We start from the raw sequence: 18,165 nt of genomic DNA on the forward strand, positions 1-18,165 counted from the left end.
TCTGCACATCAATCTTTACAGTATTATTTTACTACCACAGCAGACTCCCTATGCGTGTTACTGCAAGGCACAGTGTTTTACACCACTATAAATGCTCTCTGCAGCCAGGAAATAGCTGTTTTTTAACGCAATTCGCCACAAATAAATTCGAATGAAACCAAATCTTTTTCAAAAAATTAATCTGATCGGCCGAATCGAATTTTTGAATAATAGCAGAGGATACTTTCCCTTATTACCTGGCGTAGATTTGGCCAGAATAGCAGTGTTTGCTATCTGCTCACTGAATGATTTATAGATCTTGTTTCAGAAGATCTGTAGGAGTGTAGTAAAATGGTGGCTAAATAATCACACTGAAGTGTGACTAAAAGGGGTCTGTCATTAGTTTTGACCATGCAGAACTGCTGACAGCACTAGGTAGGGGCTTGACAAAGCAGGACAAACACACAGTTAGTGGAGCGTTTAATAGTAGTGTTAATGGGCTTTTATTCTACCTGTGTCTGCTCCTGCAAGTACCCAGGAGGTGGTGCTTCACTGTGATGTGTTCGCTGCTTTACAATCCTTTTCCTCTTCTGTGAATGACTACTATAGCATCCAAGCAGGCAACTGCTACAGCTGTCCCTCTGCAGAAGGGAAAGGCTGTGAAGCATCTCGGTGCAGAGAACACGTCACAATGAAGCTCCACCATGGGTACTTTAGAGATCAGAATTTGGCAGAATAAAGCCTAATATACACACTACCCCTGATAATAAAAGTTCTACAAAAGGTATGTTCGTCTGCACTCCCTGGCACTCGTACCTTGCGCTGTGGTCAAAACTGCTCACCGACTCCCTTTGAGAGCGCCTTACCGAGAAAATTGATATTTTTCCTCCTGTTGACTGTAATTTTATCAAAAGTCATTTGTTTATAACTTGACTTTCATGCATGCTATGTTGTATTGGTAAACTGTTTTGGGATATTTGTTTGAATGAACACTTTGGTCTTGTCATTTTAGAGTTCCAGTAGCTAAGAATGATTTGAAGAGCTGGGACCTTTCTATTTTACTGGATGGTGCTGCCCATTCTGTTGTAGTTACAAAGTCGAAAGATCATTTCTCTGTGAGTATCTTAAAATCTAATTTATGCTTGTAATGTTTCAGATAAGAGGTTTGAAGGAGTGTATTCATTACTGAAAAGTAATTCACAATTTTTATTTAGGTGTAATCCCAAGAAAAATAAGTAAACCTGGTCATAGTCATAAACTACAGATTGTTGAAGGCCAAAAAGGCAAATTTCGACCATTTTCTGTCTACAATCAGCACATTTTTGTAGCATGAACGAGCAGGACAGATTCTGACTGATGACAGAAATCTTTTTAAAAGTTGATCTATGTTTTATTTTTTAATTCATTGTCGATTTCTGTAGTTAAAAAGTTGTTCATGCCAAACAGATTTGCATACCATCATTGGAAACCCAGACTAGGCAACAGGTGACAGCAGAGATCGGTTGCTGATTTGTCATTTTAACTTATGACTTTGTGAGGGCTGCTATAATTCAGAGTACATTAGTTTGAAATCTCTAATGCATGACAATCTAAGAGTTTAAATACCATTGTATTACTACTCCTACATGTTACCCTGTATTACAATATGCAGTTTATTTGTATTCTCATTGAGGCTAAGGTTACAGCTACACGTTTTCTAGTGGTACAAGATTAATTGTAACTATTAAGTGATCACAGCAGTCCACAGGAGTGCGCTTAGTTACATTTAACTTAAAGGGGTTGTGCAGGATAGGTCATCAGTATAAGATCGGCAAAGGTCCTGGCACCCCTGCCGATCAGCTGTTTGAAGGGGTTGTTGCGCTTGTGAAAGTGATGTGTCTTTTTCATTGTTTACCGTCTCCCTTGTAGAGGGATGAGCAGTTGTAATTACACTGCACCACTGCTACAAGGGAGACTGCGTACAATTAAACCATTAAGAAGATGCAGTGCTTGCATGAGCGCAGCACCCTTCAAACAGCTGATCGGGGGGGGATGTTGCAAGGAGTGGGACCTAATATTGATGACCCATCCATAGGATAGATCATTAATATTATGCCACTGTACAACTCCTTTAATGTGTCCCTTTAGTTAACAGCTGTAGCTCGATTGTTAAAATTGGAAATATTTTGCTACAAAAAGTCTGTGTGTCACCTCAGCCTTAGGGCTCATTCACACTGTTGTGTGCAGTCCAGGAAACAGTCTATGTGTTGGCCTGCCTCTCTCGGATTGATGGAGGTTTTTCTGACACAAACTCACTACATAATACTGATTTACAATGCAGTGAGTTCCTGACTGCAGGTCTATTGTACTGTACTCACATGATGATGTGAGTACAGTGGCGGATTGACCATAGACCCTACAGGGAAATTTCCTGGTGGCCCGATGCCACAGGGGGCCACCCAAGGCCTCCTCTTTGCCACTGACCATAATGAACTCTTAATAGTAATTAACGCTATGAGAATCAGGGTCATGTACCCAGCCAGCAACCACACATGCCCTCCTGAATTCAACTGTTGTGGCCCGTACCCTTACCTACTAAGCCCCATGCTTCATAGACAACTGGAGGAGGACAGAAGATGGTAGCTATTGATGGTCACCACAGAGGGCCAGCTTTTTGGGCAGTATATTGTTCTACACTGTTATTTGGTCCTGCTGGGATGGTATTTTGCACTATGGTATTATGTTCTATGGTATATGCCTTCTATTAATTTGGACCTGCCTACAAAATGGGGCCACTTATAGTTTTTTTCGAAGGCCACTTTAAATTCCTAGTCCGCCTCTGTGTGAGTAGCTTGAAACAGCTTAGATTTGGTTTGGTTAGGTTTCCTAAATCACTATTATTAAATTAGTAACTGTAAATCCACCACTAAAAACTAAATAAGGTTTTTCTCCATAACTATATTGTACAGGTCGTGAAGACCTCATTGTTGGCAGTGTTGGATTTCTTGTGACTGACGCAGAGATCCCATTAATTCTTCTCTGTGATCCTGGCCGCGACAGCTGTCGCCGTGTAGCCGTGCCCTTACTCCGGTCAGCTGCCCCTGAGATATAAATATTTAAGTATATACTGTTGATAAAATGTAAAATGTAGATTACCGGTAATTATAATGGTGTATGGAATCCTCCCCCCTCCTCCAGGTTTGGCTTTTGGCTTGCAACATTGAAAAAATACTTTTGTGAACGTGCATCATCTGTGACTAAATATTTTGCTACAGACTTTTGAAAAGAGTAACTAGTGGCTTCTCTTTTAATGTGTGAAGGTGTTTCAAGCACAGATCCTCACATGGACTTAATTAGTCTTTCACAGGGACTGAAGGTCCAATTCTCAATGCTACATTCTCATTTTACCCACCAATAACGCAAAAATGCCTCTTCACCTGGATCCCTTCAAAGAAAAGGGGTTGCTTGTTTTGCTGCTTTTTGATGTTGGTTTCTTTGTTTGTACAACGGTTATTATTGAGAATCCACAGCTTTGTTCTGTAGGGATCATTTAGTATGAGAATCTACAGTTGATTAATCAGAGAACAGTGCAGAGCTAGCTATGAATGTTCGGGTTTGGCTCCCAATCGTTTTTAATTGTAAAAAAAAAAAAAAAAAAAAAAACACCAGAATATAATTTTCTTTTTGGCACCTGTTTTTTTCAGCGGTGTCGGCAAAGCATCCCAAAAAAAAAAAAAAAAAACAACAGCTACTGCATGCTGCATTTCTTTTTTAAAGGAGGAGCAATGTTTCTCTCTCTATATATATGTGTGTGTGTGTGTGTGTGTGTGTATATATATATATATATATATATATATATATATACAGTACAGACCAAACGTTTGGACACACCTTCTCATTCAAAGAGTTTTCTTTATTTTCATGACTATGAAAATTGTAGATTCACACTGAAGGCATCAAAACTATGAATTAACACATGTGGAATTATATACATAACAAAAAAAGTGTGAAACAACTGAAAATATGCCAAGAGTATGCTTTGCATTCTCTTGATGAGCTTCAAGAGGTAGTCACCTGAAATGGTTTTCACTTCACAGGTGTGCCCTGTCAGGTTTAATAAGTGGTATTTCTTGCCTTATAAATGGGGTTGGGACCATCAGTTGCGTTGTGGAGAAGTCATCTGGATACACAGCTGATAGTCCTACTGAATAGACTGTTAGAATTGGTATTATGGCAAGAAAAAGCATCCAAGTAAAGAAAAACGAGTGGCCATCATTACTTTAAGAAATGAAGGTCAGTCAGTCCGAAAAATTGGGAAAACTTTGAAAGTGTCCCCAAGTGCAGTCACAAAAACCATCAAGCGCTACAAAGAAACTGGCTCACATGCGGACCGCCCCAGGAAAGGAAGACAAAGAGTCACCTCTGCTGTGGAGGATAAGTTCATCCGAGTCACCAGCCTCAGAAATCGCAGGTTAACAGCAGCTCAGATTAGAGACCAGGTCAATGCCACACAGAGTTCTAGCAGCAGACACATCTCTAGAACAACTGTTAAGAGGAGACTGTGTGAATCAGGTCTTCATGGTAGAATATCTGCTAGGAAACCACTGCTAAGGACAGGAAACAGGCAGAAGAGACTTTTTTGGGCTAAAGAACACAAGGAATGGACATTAGACCAGTGGAAATCTGTGCTTTGGTCTGATGAGTCCAAATTTGAGATCTTTGGTTCCACAGAACCACAGAAAAGGTGAACGGATGGACTCTACATGCCTGGTTCCCACCGTGAAGCATGGAGGAGGAGGTGTGATGGTGTGGGGGTGCTTTGCTGGTGACACTGTTGGGGATTTATTCAAAATTGAAGGCATACTGAACCAGCATGGCTTACCACAGCATCTTGCAGCGGCATGCTATTCCATCCGATTTGCGTTTTAGTTGGACCATCATTTATTTTTCAACAGGACAATGACCCCAAACACACCTCCAGGCTGTGTAAGGGCTATTTGACCATGAAGGAGAGTGATGGGGTGCTGCGCCAGATGACCTGGCCTCCACAGTCACCGGACCTGAACCCAATCGAGATGGTTTGGGGTGAGCTGGACCGCAGAGTGAAGGCAAAAGGGCCTACAAGTGCTAAGCATCTCTGGGAACTCCTGCAAGACTGTTGGAAGACCATTTCAGGTGACTACCTCTTGAAGCTCATCAAGAGAATGCCAAGAGTGTGCAAAGCAGTAATCAAAGCAAAAGGTGTCTACTTTGAAGAACCTAGAATATGACATATTTTCAGTTGTTTCACACTTTTCTGTTATGTATATAATTCCACATGTGTTAATTCATAGTTTTGATGCCTTCATGGTGAATCTACAATTTTCATAGTCATGAAAATAATTAAATCTCTGAATGAGAAGGTGTGTCCAAACTTTGGTCTGTACTGTGTGTGTGTGTATGTATATATGTGTATGTGTGTGTATATATATATATATATATATATATGTATATATATGCATAACAAAAGGTCAGGCAGCACTCCTTAGTATGCAGCTGAAGCTGTAGCGGTGCCCGCAGTGATCCCTCGATCCAGGACCAGCAATATAACACAGAAAAAACTGCGGCACTCCTTGAAGTAGAAAAATGTGCAATTTATTCACACATGTCAGCAGAGACAACGTTTCGGTTCTCTCCCAGAACCTTTTTCAAGTCAAGTGACTCAGCTCTCTCGGACATACAGTTCCTGAGATATTCCCCAAAAATGCATTAGCCATTAGAAGCTTGGTCACATGACCCTTATCAGATAATAGAATCTCACAGGCCGTTAGCCTCCACATACACAGTTTTACTCCAGGTTTCCAGAACAACCCAGCCATTTTTCTTTACTGCTGTAGGTGAGCTTTAAAGGAATTCGGTCACCAGGATAATCGCTATTGAAGTATAGCCATGGCCTAATAACTGTGGATGACACTGTTAGGCCCCTTTTACATGAGCGAGTATTCCGCGCAGGTGCAATGCGTGATGTGAACGCATTACGCTTGCATGGAATCCGGACCCATTAATTTCCATGGGGCTGTGTACATGTGCGTTGGTTTTCACGCATCACTTGTGCGTTGCATGAAAATCGTGCATGTTCTATATACTGCGATTTTGACGCAACGCTGGCCCCATAGAAGTGAATGGAACTGTGTGAAAATCGCATCCGCAAGCAAGTGCAGATGCAATGCGTTTTTCACGGATGGTTGCTATGAGATGTTGTTCGTAAACATTACGTTTTTTTATCACGCACGTGCAAAACGCATTAAATTGCATTGCACCCGCGCGATAAAACCTGAACGCGATCGCAAACAAAACTGAATAGACTTGCTTGCGAAATCGCGCAGTTTTCACTGAACGTATCCGCAACGCATCCGGACCTAATCCGGACATGCTCATCTACAAGGGGCCTGAAGGGAGCGGAATGCTGTGGAGGTCACAGTTCAGGGGGCAGGTAGGGTGGCCATTCAGGCCACTCTGAAAAGACATACTTAAAACCCTGCCCCCAGGTCCCACTAAGGGTACTTTCACACTAGCATTAAAGTTTTTCGGTATTAAATTCCGTCTTAGGGCCTCAATACCAGAAAAAAACGCTTCAGTTTTGTCCTAATGCATTCTGAATGGAAAGCATTTTTTTCAGTATGCACCAGGATGTCTTCAGTTCAGTCACTTTTACGGTATTTGGTCGGAGAAAATACTGCAGCATGCTGTGGTGTTTTCTCCGGCCAAAATTTCAGAACACTTTCCGGAATGCCAGATTCGGCATTATTTTCCATTTGAAATGTATTAATGCCGCATAATGCCGTATAAATGCACAGACCTTTAAAAATGTGAAAAAAATTAATATGACACGGATAGGACACCAGAGATAGATCCGGTATTTCAATGGGCTTGTCAAACAGAACCGGAAACAAATGACAATGGAACTGCCTGCCAGATTCCTCTAACGCTAGTGTGAAAGTACCCTAAGCCACTCCCTGCCCACTCCTCAGCCGACAGGGATTGAAAAAATTAAGTGTGGTGTTTCGCTCTGGTAGACAGGATTAGCGGACACAGTATAGTCAAGTGACAAAACAAGCATTCATAATCAAACAAAAAGTCACCTTGTGGTATTGGTGTTAATTTACACCATGCAGCAATTCTGCCTCAAAGAGTCCTTGACCATAGCAGCACAAACCTGTTTTCACGCCAAACAGGTAGCAAGCCTTCATCCAGACACAAGGCTCCCAACACTACTCGCTTCTGAGCACAGCTACCTATTTAAGGACAGCCAGGGGCTGCCTAAACCCAGAACGGCACTTAAAATCAGGTCTGGTATTTGATCTCACCTGGCTGTAAATCAGCTCAGCAGCACATGCTGGGAGGAAAATACCTGTTTTCCCAGACAAAACCTCTCACTGTGTCACAGAAGTTAAAAATCAACTTCTGCCCGCTGCAGAGTTGGGAGGGACGGTGAGTTTCTCCCTGCAGCTCACACTGACAGCAGAGTGCTGCTGTCTTAGGCCTCATGCACACGACCGTTTTTTTTAAGGTCCGCAAAAAAGGGGTCCATAGGTCCGTGATCCGTCACCGTTTTTTCGTCCGTGGGTCTTCGTTGTTTTTTGGAGGATCCACGGACATGAAAAATGAAAAAAAAATCGAAGTCAAGTTTGCCATTGAAATGATAGGAAAAAACGGACACGGATCACGGACACGGATGACAATCTTGTGTGCATCCGTGATTTTTCACGGACCCATTGACTTGAATGGGTCCGTGAACCGTTGGCTGTGAAAAAAATAGGACAGGTCCTATTTTTTTCACGGCCAGGAAACACGGATCACGGATGCGGCTGCCAAACGGTGCATTTTCCGATTTTTCCACGGACCCATTGAAAGTCAGTGGGTCCGCGAAAAAAAACGGAAAACGGCACAACGGCCACGGATGCACACAACGGTCGTGTGCATGAGGCCATAGAGTGAGCTGTTCAAAAGGACATGCCCCCGATCCGGTTAGGCCACGCCCCCTCCCACTCCTCAGCCGAATGGGATTGAAAAAATGAAGTTAAAAATCAACTTCTGTCAGCTGCAGGGGTGGGAGTGAGGGTGACTTTCTCCCTGCAGCTCACGCTCAGACAGCACTGCGCTGCTGTCTGAGAGTGAGCTGTCCAAAAGATCATCTTTGTGTCTGTCCAGGCCTTGTCCCCAGACGGAGGACAGGGAGTCTGAAAGCCGGACTGTCCAGCCTAAGGCCTCGTTCACACTTCAGTGTTTGGTCAGTGATTTCCATCAGTGATTTGTGAGCCAAAACCAGGTGCAACTCTAAACACAGAACAGGAGCAGATCTTTCCCTTCTACCTCATGTCTGTGGAGGCTCCACTTCTGGTTTTGGCTCACAAATCACTGATGGAAATCACTGACCAAACACTGAAGTGTGAACGAGGCCTAAGGCTACATTCACACGTCAGTATTTTTCTATAATCCGAATTTCGGTCCGTTTTTTGCGGATCCGTTGTTCCTGAAAATGTTTCCGTATGTCATCCGTTTTTTGCGGATCCGCAAAAAACGGAAACATGTATACATTTCAATAATCAAATAAAGTTGTTTGGATTTCTTTGAAAAAAAATTAAAAGAAAAAAAATATTATAAAATTTGTTATGTGTTTCCAGGAACGGATTCCGCAAAAAACGGATGACATACGGAATGACATCCGAATGTCTTCCGTTTTTTGCGGATCCATTGACTTTGTATTGTACCAGGATCCGAATTTTGCGGAAAAGAATAGGACATGTTTTATATTTAAACGGACATGCGGAATGGAACAACGGAAACGGACAGCACACATTGTGCTGTCCGATTTTTTCCAGGACCCATTGAAAATGAATGGGTCCAGATCTGGTCCTGATCTGATCCGCAAAAAACGGAACAGATCAGGAAAGAAAAAACGGACGTGTGAATGGACCCTAAAACTGGACCTCTGGCCACCCTAGGGGCAGGCTTCTGTGGAGGTCACAGTTAGGCTACATTCACACGTCAGTATTTTCCTATATCCCGATTTTCGGTCCGTTTTTTGCGGATCCGTTGTTCCTGAAAATGTTTCCGTATATCATCCATTTTTTGCGGATCCGCAAAAAATGGAAACATGTATAAATTTCAATAATCAAATAAAGTTGTTTGGATTTCTTTGAAAAAAAAATAAAAATAAAAAAAAATTATGTGTTTCCAGGAACAGATTCCGTATAAAACGGATGACATACGGAATGACATCCGAATGTCTTCCGTATTTTGCGGATCCATTGACTTTGTATTGTACCAGGATCCGAATTTTGCGGAAAAGAATAGGACATGTTTTATATTTAAACGGACATGCGGAACGGAACAAAGGAAACGGACAGCACACATTTCCAGGACCCATTGAAAATGAATGGGTCCAGATCTGGTCCTGATCTGTTCCGCAAAAAACGGAACAGATCAGGAAAGAAAAAACGGACGTGTGAATGGACCCTTAAGGGGATGGTCCGCTATTGAGGTCAGTGTTAAGGGACAGATTGCTGTAAGGGCCACTGTTAAGGGGCGGGCCCCTGTGGAGGTCATTGTCAAGGGGGTGGTGTGCTGTGAAACTCACTGTTAAAGGGGCAGGCTGCTGTGAAGGTCAAAATGAAGGGGGTGGGCTACTGTGGAGGTCCCATTTTAAGGAGACAGGGCACTGTGGGGGGGGTCAGTGTTAAGGGGTGGGGGCTGTGGAGGTCACTGTTAAGGCGGCGGTGTACTGTAGATGTCACTGTTATGGGGGGATACTGTCGATATCTTTTAACGACACACACAAACATTAAATGTAATAGATTAAATATACCAGAGTCCTTCAGCTAGTATATATAATATATTTTATTTTTATATATATATATATATATATATATATATATATATATGAAAAGGCCAAGGCAGCACCCAGATATCCGTGAAAAAAAGGTGTTATTTTATTCACCCATGTGTAGACAGTAAAGTTTCAGCTCACTCCATGGAGCCTTTGTCAAGCTTTTATTCACCCATATAGACAATGCGATATTTCGGCTCAATGCTAGAGCCTTCTTCAAGCTTAAGAAAGGCTCTAGCATTGAGCCGAAACGTTGCATTGCCTATATGGGTGAATAAATAATTTTTCATTTTACTTCATGGAGTACTGCCTGTTTTTTTATTTATTAATTTATTTTTATATATACTGGGTTTGCTCATTCCCACTTGGGCAGTTGCACCCAATTACTTCTTCATTAGACGTTGCTGCCACTTTTTTCCTTATATATATATATATATATATATATATATATATATATATATATAAGGACAGGTATATCGGGTACAGGTCAAGACAACCTGTACCCGATCATACGACTAGAGTGCCGCTCCTTTTCCTAAATAAATTAATTTTTTATATATATATATATATATACGGTAATTTTTTAATTTATTTAGGAAAAGGCGCGGCACTCTAGTCGTATGATCGGGTACAGGTTGTCTTGACCTCCTGGCCAGACAGAATGAAGTAAATATGACAATCGCACTCCAATTTCAATGCAGAAAAGTAGTTCTTTAATTAGAATAGGCAACTTCATAGTACGGTGTGACGTTTCGGTTAAAACTTGACCTTTTATCAAACTCTGTGGGAGAAGGTAGCATATATAGAATAAGATATATATAAATTATATGAGGACTGAGAGATACAATCATATAGAAATAATAATAATATCACATAGGTCACACTGTCATACAACTTGCAATAACAATGATTCTTAGACACTTCATATATGGTATAAACACAAGTCACATGGGCTATGATATCCTAGCGAGCATAGCGTGAGATCTACCAGGGGTCTCTGTATGCAAAATTAGCATATACAAATTTTCATAGCAGTACGGAAAAAATTGAAAAACAAAAAGCTGTAGAAAATTAAGGAAAATGTACTGTTTCTGATTTGTCAACATCTTAAAATGGTATTCTAAATGAAAGAGTATTCTAAATAAAATAAAAACGTGTGCCCCCTTCACTTACCACTTACCTTCACTGTTATTGCAAGTTGTATGACAGTGTGATCTATGTGATATTATCATTTCTATATGATTGTCTCTCTCTCAGTCCTCAAAAATTTTTATGCATCTTATTCTATATATGCTACATTCTCTCACAGAGTTTGATAAAGGTCAAGTTTTGACCGAAATGTCACACCGTACTGTGAAGTTGCCTATTCTAATTGAAGAACTACTTTTCTGCATTGAAATTGGAGTGTGATTGTCATATTTACTTCATATATACACACACAGACACTGTAGTTGTTTCTTTCCCTCCAAAGTGGTGGAAAAATGTAAGTGCATCTTACTTATAGGGTGAATAGTAATGAGCGCTTCCATTATGGAAGGACCAGGGAGCGGTGAATACATTGCTACTTGCTCTGTACTCGCCACTTCCTGGTCTTCTTTTGCAGGCTCCATTTGTTATGCTGTGGCCTGCGCACTGCGTGAGGATGTAGACATGCTCTGTTACCCCATGCTGTGCGACGTCAGGTCACAGCACAGTGCAGCAGTAAGAGCGCTGGATACCAGGAGAGGAGGTGGCATTCGGAACAGGAAAGGTCTGATTAACCTTGAGGGTCTGATTGGGGATCTGATGAGAAATATTTTTTTTTCTTATTTTCCTCCTCTAAAACCTAAGTTTGTCTAATTGGGTGAAAAATACAGTATATAATACTGGCAGTGTTATACCTAATGCACTTTAATTAGTATATATGTTTGAATAATTTTGTGGTGTTTTCTGAACTTGGCTACCCTTTCTCCACTCTCCATATCACTGATATTAACATTGATCGTGGGTCTTTTTCAATGCTGGAGAGAAGCTCTGGAGTGAGGCCTGTGTGATAACCAGGTGTTGTGGTGTGTTTTCGGTGCAGAAAATACTACCTAAAAAATACATACAGTTTTTCCAACATCTCTCAGTTTATGCTCCGTTTTAGAGATGAGCGACTAGAGTCTTACAAATTGATGTCTCATTAGCAGGACTTCTTCACCAGTGTGTGTGTGGGGGGGGGGGGGGGGGGGTGACAATTTTCGATTAGCAGAACAAAAGCACTAGTTTATTCTTTACTTACTTTGAGTTCAAACATACTCAAACTATATTGTTTGTGACTAGGGATGAGCGAACCAACTTCGGGTGAAACATCTGAAGTCGATTTGCATAAAACGTTGTCCTAATACTGTACGGCGCAGGAGCGCCGTACAGTATTAGCATGCAGTATTAGGACGAAGTTTTATGCGAATCGACTTCAGATGTTTCATCCAAAGTCGATTTGCTCATCCCTATTTGTGACCTATCAGTCCATATACTGTAATGGAAGTAAGGTCTTACGATTCAGAATCTATTTATTGATCATGCCTACATATATTTCGTCACACATGTTTCTTATTGTACAGACTAACAATCCTATAGCGGTCTGATTTATTTCAATGGTGGTCAACCTACTACATTTCTTTCCTCAGATGCAGCCCTGGAATACATTCTGGGGCTATGCATTATATTATATTTAGTGTACCTTGTCTTCACCTTTGCAGAAGATCTGCATTTGCCATCACTTTCCCTTATAGGTAATGAAAAATCCAAACCCAAATGCAAGCTAGTAGTACGCCAAGGTTGATTTTTGTGTCTAGATTTTTGGATGTGCCAATGTTGCCCTGCTAAGAGTGCCAGATAGAGGGTGCAAATAAAGTAAGAGATAAAGCACCTCACAACTAGACAGGATTGCTGTCTGGTACTGGAAAGGTTAGGTTTCTGTCTCACTAAATGAGTTGGTCACCTGATTAGGGGCCAACATGGGCAGTGGCTGCAAACAGTGCTGATCACTAACCTTGCTGCAAGTTCAGAAGGACAACACAGTCAGCACCACTAGAGTTTGTGGAGAAAAGTATGGAAAGAGGAGACAGTCAAAGTGCATTGTGAAACTCCCTTATTAGCTAAATCTTCAGGAATAGAGTATTAAATAATGCTCACAGTCTCGCTCTCCGAGTCATCTGTGGACTGATACATCCCATGACCTCTAAACCTTGCTCCAGGCTGTCTTGGACCAGGCCTGTGTGTTTAGAAATGTTTTAGGCTGTGTTCCATACATAACTAAGTCAGCAACATATTACCGTTACCAAGATAAGAATATCTGTTTATAGGACAAAGCATTATTGACGTCTTAATGCTATAGTAAAATTTGATTTGGAGGAGAATTCAAGTCTGCCAATCTTATGTTCTATAATAGATTTTATTTTTGTAGATTGTATTAATACATAATAACTTTAGATTGTAAAACAAAAATTGGACTTCTGCGATATTGTTGCATATGTATGATGTAAGCCACTATGAGTTGTCTTCAGATTGATTGGTTTACTGAACACTGAGGGAGATTTATCAAAACTGGTGTAAAGTAGAACTGGCTTAGTTACCCATAGCAACCAATCAGATTTAACCCTTCATTTTTCAGAGCTCCTTTGGAAAATAAAAAGTGGAATCTGTCTAAAAGTAAGAGTATAAACTAAACAGTCTTAATCTGCACTTGATTTATCACAGTGGCTGATTCTGGATAATATATCTAGCACATCTTTAGCATTTAAATCCAGGGCCGGATTAACGTAGGGGCTGATGGAGCTGCAGCTCCAGGCCCCTATCATAAAATAGGCCCATCCGCCAGCCAAAAGGCCGGCGCTAAAAGTCCTCAGTTTGTACACAGCGCAGCGTGCAGGAGGGATAATCACGGGCGCACTGAGTTCATATCCGGCAGGCCGCGGCATTACAGGAACAGCACCAGCTGCTCTGACGTCCTGCCGCCGGATATATGTCACAGGATATCCGGCGGCAGGACGTCAGAGCAGCTGGTGCGGTTCCTGTAATGCTGGCCCGCCAGATATTTATTCAGTGCGCCCGCAGTTATCCCTCCTGCACCACAGCAGTTTCAACCAGGCCAGCACACGGACGGTGACGGCCCATAACGCTCGGCCACACGGAGACAGGCAGCAGCAGGAGCTTCTGGAGGCTGCAGGTATCAGATAAACTCATCTAGTTGGAAGGGAGGGCAATCATAGTGCTGTTATGATTTATGGACACAGCTCTCAGCATGCTTAGCAAGCCTTCTATCTGGCTTTGCATCTTGAGAGTCACAGTCCACAGGCTGTTTTTGAGCCTGTGGACTGTGACTCTCAAGAAGCACAGCCAGATAGAAGGCTGGCTAAGCATGCTGAGAGCTGTGTCCATAAATCATAACAGCACTATGAAAATTACTGACTGGCTAAGCATGCTGAGAGCCCAGTCTAAATAACATAACAAATAAAGAAATTACTGTTTCTAGCTGCTAGTCCACAGCAGCTAGAAACAGTAATTTCTTCAAAGGGATTCTGTCACCAGGTTTCACCCCTCAGCTAAAAATATGCTGACGTTCAGGGCGTCTTCACGATTCATAATGTGGGCTTATAAATGTCATCTGTGGGCTTATTTAGCTAAAAAAAAAAACAGCTTTTACTAACCTGTCAGTCAAACAAATAAGGTGCCCAAGGGGATGTTAATGGATGCAAGGTGCCATCTGCACCCGCCGCCGTTCGTGCCCAGCGTCGCCTTTCCGGACTTCTGTGCCGCCTCCTAATCCTCTGTGCCGCCTCTCGCCCTCCCTCCCTCCCTCCCCCCTCCTTCTGCTGTAAGATTTTGCGCACAGGGCTCTGCCTGATGCGCCGTGCAGACTTCTCCATGTGGCTTCTTACAGCGAAGTGCTCATGCGCCGGCACTTCGCTCAACCCCTGTATGCGCGAGATCTTGCAGCAGGAGGAGGGCGAGAGGCGGCACAGAGGATTAGGAGGCGGCGCAGAAGTCTGGAAAGGCGGCGCTGAGCACGAACGGCGGCGGGTGCAGACGGCACCTTGCATCCATTAACATCCCCTTGGGCACCTTATTTGTTTGACCGACAGGTTAGTAAAAGCTGTTTTTTTTTTAGCTAAATAAGCCCACAGATGACATTTATAAGCCCACATTAGGAATCGTGAAGACGCCCTGAACATCAGCATATTTTTAGCTGACAGGGGTGAAACCTGGTGACAGAATCCCTTTAATGTGTTATGTTTGTTAGACACAGCTCTCAGCCTTCTATCTGACTGGCTAAGCATGCTGAGTGCTGTGTCCATAAATCATAACACAGCTCTATGAAAATTACCGTTTCTAGCTGCTGTTGTCCACAGTCCACAGCAGCTAGAAAACAGTAATGTTCAACTAGGTGTTAAATGATCACTATACTGTCAGGAAAACAAGGCGGTTTTCCTGACACTATAGTGCCCTTAAGGTGCCACCACCCTCATGGTCCCCCTCCCGTGGTCCCCCTCCATGTTGCCAAGATAGACGCCAAATGAAGGGGTAGTTGCAGGAACAAAATACTTTAATGGTATCGATAAAATATATATGTAATTAAGACACTGAGTGCAGTTCCATAAAAAGGCCCAGCAAAATCCTCAGCACCAGGCCCATGATGCTCTTAATCCGGCCCTGTTTAAATCACCTACAGTCGTGGCCAAAAGTTTTGAGAATGACACATATTAGTTTTCACAATGTTTGCTGCTAAACTGCTTTTAGATTTTTGTTTCAGTTGTTTCTGTGATGTAGTGAAATATAATTACACGCACTTCATACGTTTCAAAGGCTTTTATCGACAATTACATGACATTTATGCAAAGAGTCAGTATTTGCAGTGTTGGCCCTTCTTTTTCAGGACCTCTGCAATTTGACTGGGCATGCTCTCAATCAACTTCTGGGCCAATTCCTGACTGATAGCAACCCATTCTTTCATAATCACTTCTTGGAGTTTGTCAGAATTAGTGGGTTTTTGTTTGTCCACCCGCCTCTTGAGGATTGCCCACAAGTTCTCAATGGGATTAAGATCTGGGGAGTTTCCAGGCCATGGACCCAAAATGTCAACGTTTTGGTCCCCGAGCCACTTAGTTATCACTTTTGCTGGAAAATGCATTGTTCTTCACTAAACTGTTGTTGGATTGTTGGAAGAAGTTGCTGTTTGAGGGTGTTTTGGTACCATTCTTTATTCATGGCTGTGTTTTGGGGCAAAATTGTGAGTGAGCCCACTCCCTTGGATGAGAAGCAACCCAACACATGAATGGTCTCGGGATGCTTTACTGTTGGCATGACACAGGACTGATGGTAGCACTCACCTTTTCTTCTCCGGACAAGCCTTTTTCCTGATGCCCCAAACAATCGGAAAGAGGCTTCATTGGAGAATATGACTTTGCCCCAGTCCTCAGCAGTCCATTCACCATATTTTCTGCAGAAGATCAATCTGTCCCTGATGTTTTTTTTGGAGAGAAGTGGCTTCTTTGCTGTCCTTCTTGACACCGGGCAATCTTCCAAAAGTCTTCGCCTTACTGTGCGTGCATATGCGTTTACACCTGCCTGCTGCCATTCCTGAGCAAGCTCTGCACTGGTGGCACTCCGATCCCGCAACTGAATCCTCTTTTGGAGATTATCCTGGCCCTGAAGCCTTCTTAACAAGAATTGAACCTCTTTCCTTGAAGTTCTTGATGATCCTATAAATTGTTGATTGAGGTGCAATCTTAGTAGCCACAATATCCTTGCCTGTGAAGCCATTTTTATGCAACGCAATGATGGCTGCACGCGTTTCTTTGCAGGGCACTATGGTTAACAATGGACGAACAATGATTTCAAGCATCACCCTCCTTTTAACAATGATCTCAGCAGGTCCTTTAATGACAGCAATGAAATGAAGTGGAAAGTTTTTTTGGGGATTAAGTTAATTTTCATGGCAAAGGAGGACTATGCAATTCATCTGATCACTCTTCATAACATTCTGGAGTATATGCAAATTGATATTATAAAAACTTAAGCAGCAACTTTTCCAATATTTATGTAATTCTCAAAACTTTTGGCCACGACTGTATATGCTGCCCTTGTTTACCTTGCCCTTGTTCTCCGGGAATTAAGGGGGTATTTCCATCACAGACAATGGGGGCATATCGGTAGGATATGCCCCCATTGTCTGATAGTTGCGGGTACCACCTCCGGGCCCCCCATCTACAATGAGAACGGAGCGGGGAAATGAACATGCGCTGCCGCCCTCTATTAATTTCTATGGGGCCGCCGAAAATAGCTGAGCCATCTGCCTCATAGAAATGAATAGAAGCTGAGGCTGTGCGTGCACGGTGCACTCCCATTCACTTCTAGGGGAGCAGCTCTTGGTGGTGGACGGACCTCGGGAAATACTGAGTCCCCAGCCACAGCTCTCCCTGCTACGTTTTCATTGTAGGTGCGGGCCTCAGTGGTGGGACCCGTACCTATCAGACAATGGGGGCATATCCTAGTGATATGCCCCCATTGTCTGTGTTGGGAATACCCCTTTTAGAAAATGAAAATATTTAAATATTACTTTATTATAAATATATTCTCAAATACCTTTCATTGTTTATAATGCCTCGTTTTGTCTGGGGAGCAATCATCATGGGAAACAAAATGGCTGCTATCCCATTAGTTCATATACAACCTGTCCTGATCACACATGAGGTCAAGTTACTTTTACAACACTGAGGTAAAGAGCCACCTCATCCTCCTCTCTGCTCTACTTGTCAGGGATAATGATCCTGAATACAGATGATAAGAACTTTAGCTGAATCTCTGGGGAATTTAGATTATGAGGAGACATGAAGTACAGAGAGGACGGACATGACAGACTGCGGTAATGTGGGGCTGTGGTAATGGAGACTGCATGCAAGATCTGCTGCTTATTAGCCACACCTCACCCTCCTCTCATGTCTCCTCATCTTCTCAATTCCCACAGAGATTCACCTGTATTCAGGATCATTATCCCTGACAAGTAGAAACGAGGATGAGGCTGCACTATGGCTCAGTGTTGTGAAGCAACTTATCCTCCTGTGTGATTAGGACAGGTTTTATGTGTGCTGATAGTATGGTGGCCATTTTATTTCTTCTAATGATTGCTGTCTACTAGACAAACAATCCATTCTAAATAATGAAAGGTATTTGTGAGTATATTTATTTATTATAAAATAATATTTAAGTATTTTTTCATTTTTTTTTCCCATTCCTGGAGAACCCCTTTAAGGAATGCACCAGATTTTGGTCGCAAAGCCATGCCTCTTCTGTGAAGCTACTCCCCTTTGTGCTAA

At 42.3% G+C, this 18,165-nt stretch overlaps 1 protein-coding gene across 1 annotated transcript in view; it reads left to right on the plus strand.

Moving 5' to 3' along the window:
- The window catches only part of PCCA (propionyl-CoA carboxylase subunit alpha), a 476,636-nt gene that overhangs the window by 319,737 nt on the left and 138,734 nt on the right, over positions 1-18,165 (plus strand). The window contains exon 19 of the mRNA XM_044286403.1: positions 992-1,094. Within this exon, the coding sequence (XP_044142338.1) occupies positions 992-1,094 (103 nt within the window). The remainder of the gene's footprint in view (positions 1-991; positions 1,095-18,165) is intronic.

Source organism: Bufo gargarizans, chromosome 3, assembly GCF_014858855.1.
Source record: "Bufo gargarizans isolate SCDJY-AF-19 chromosome 3, ASM1485885v1, whole genome shotgun sequence".
NCBI classification, from domain to species: domain Eukaryota; kingdom Metazoa; phylum Chordata; class Amphibia; order Anura; family Bufonidae; genus Bufo; species Bufo gargarizans.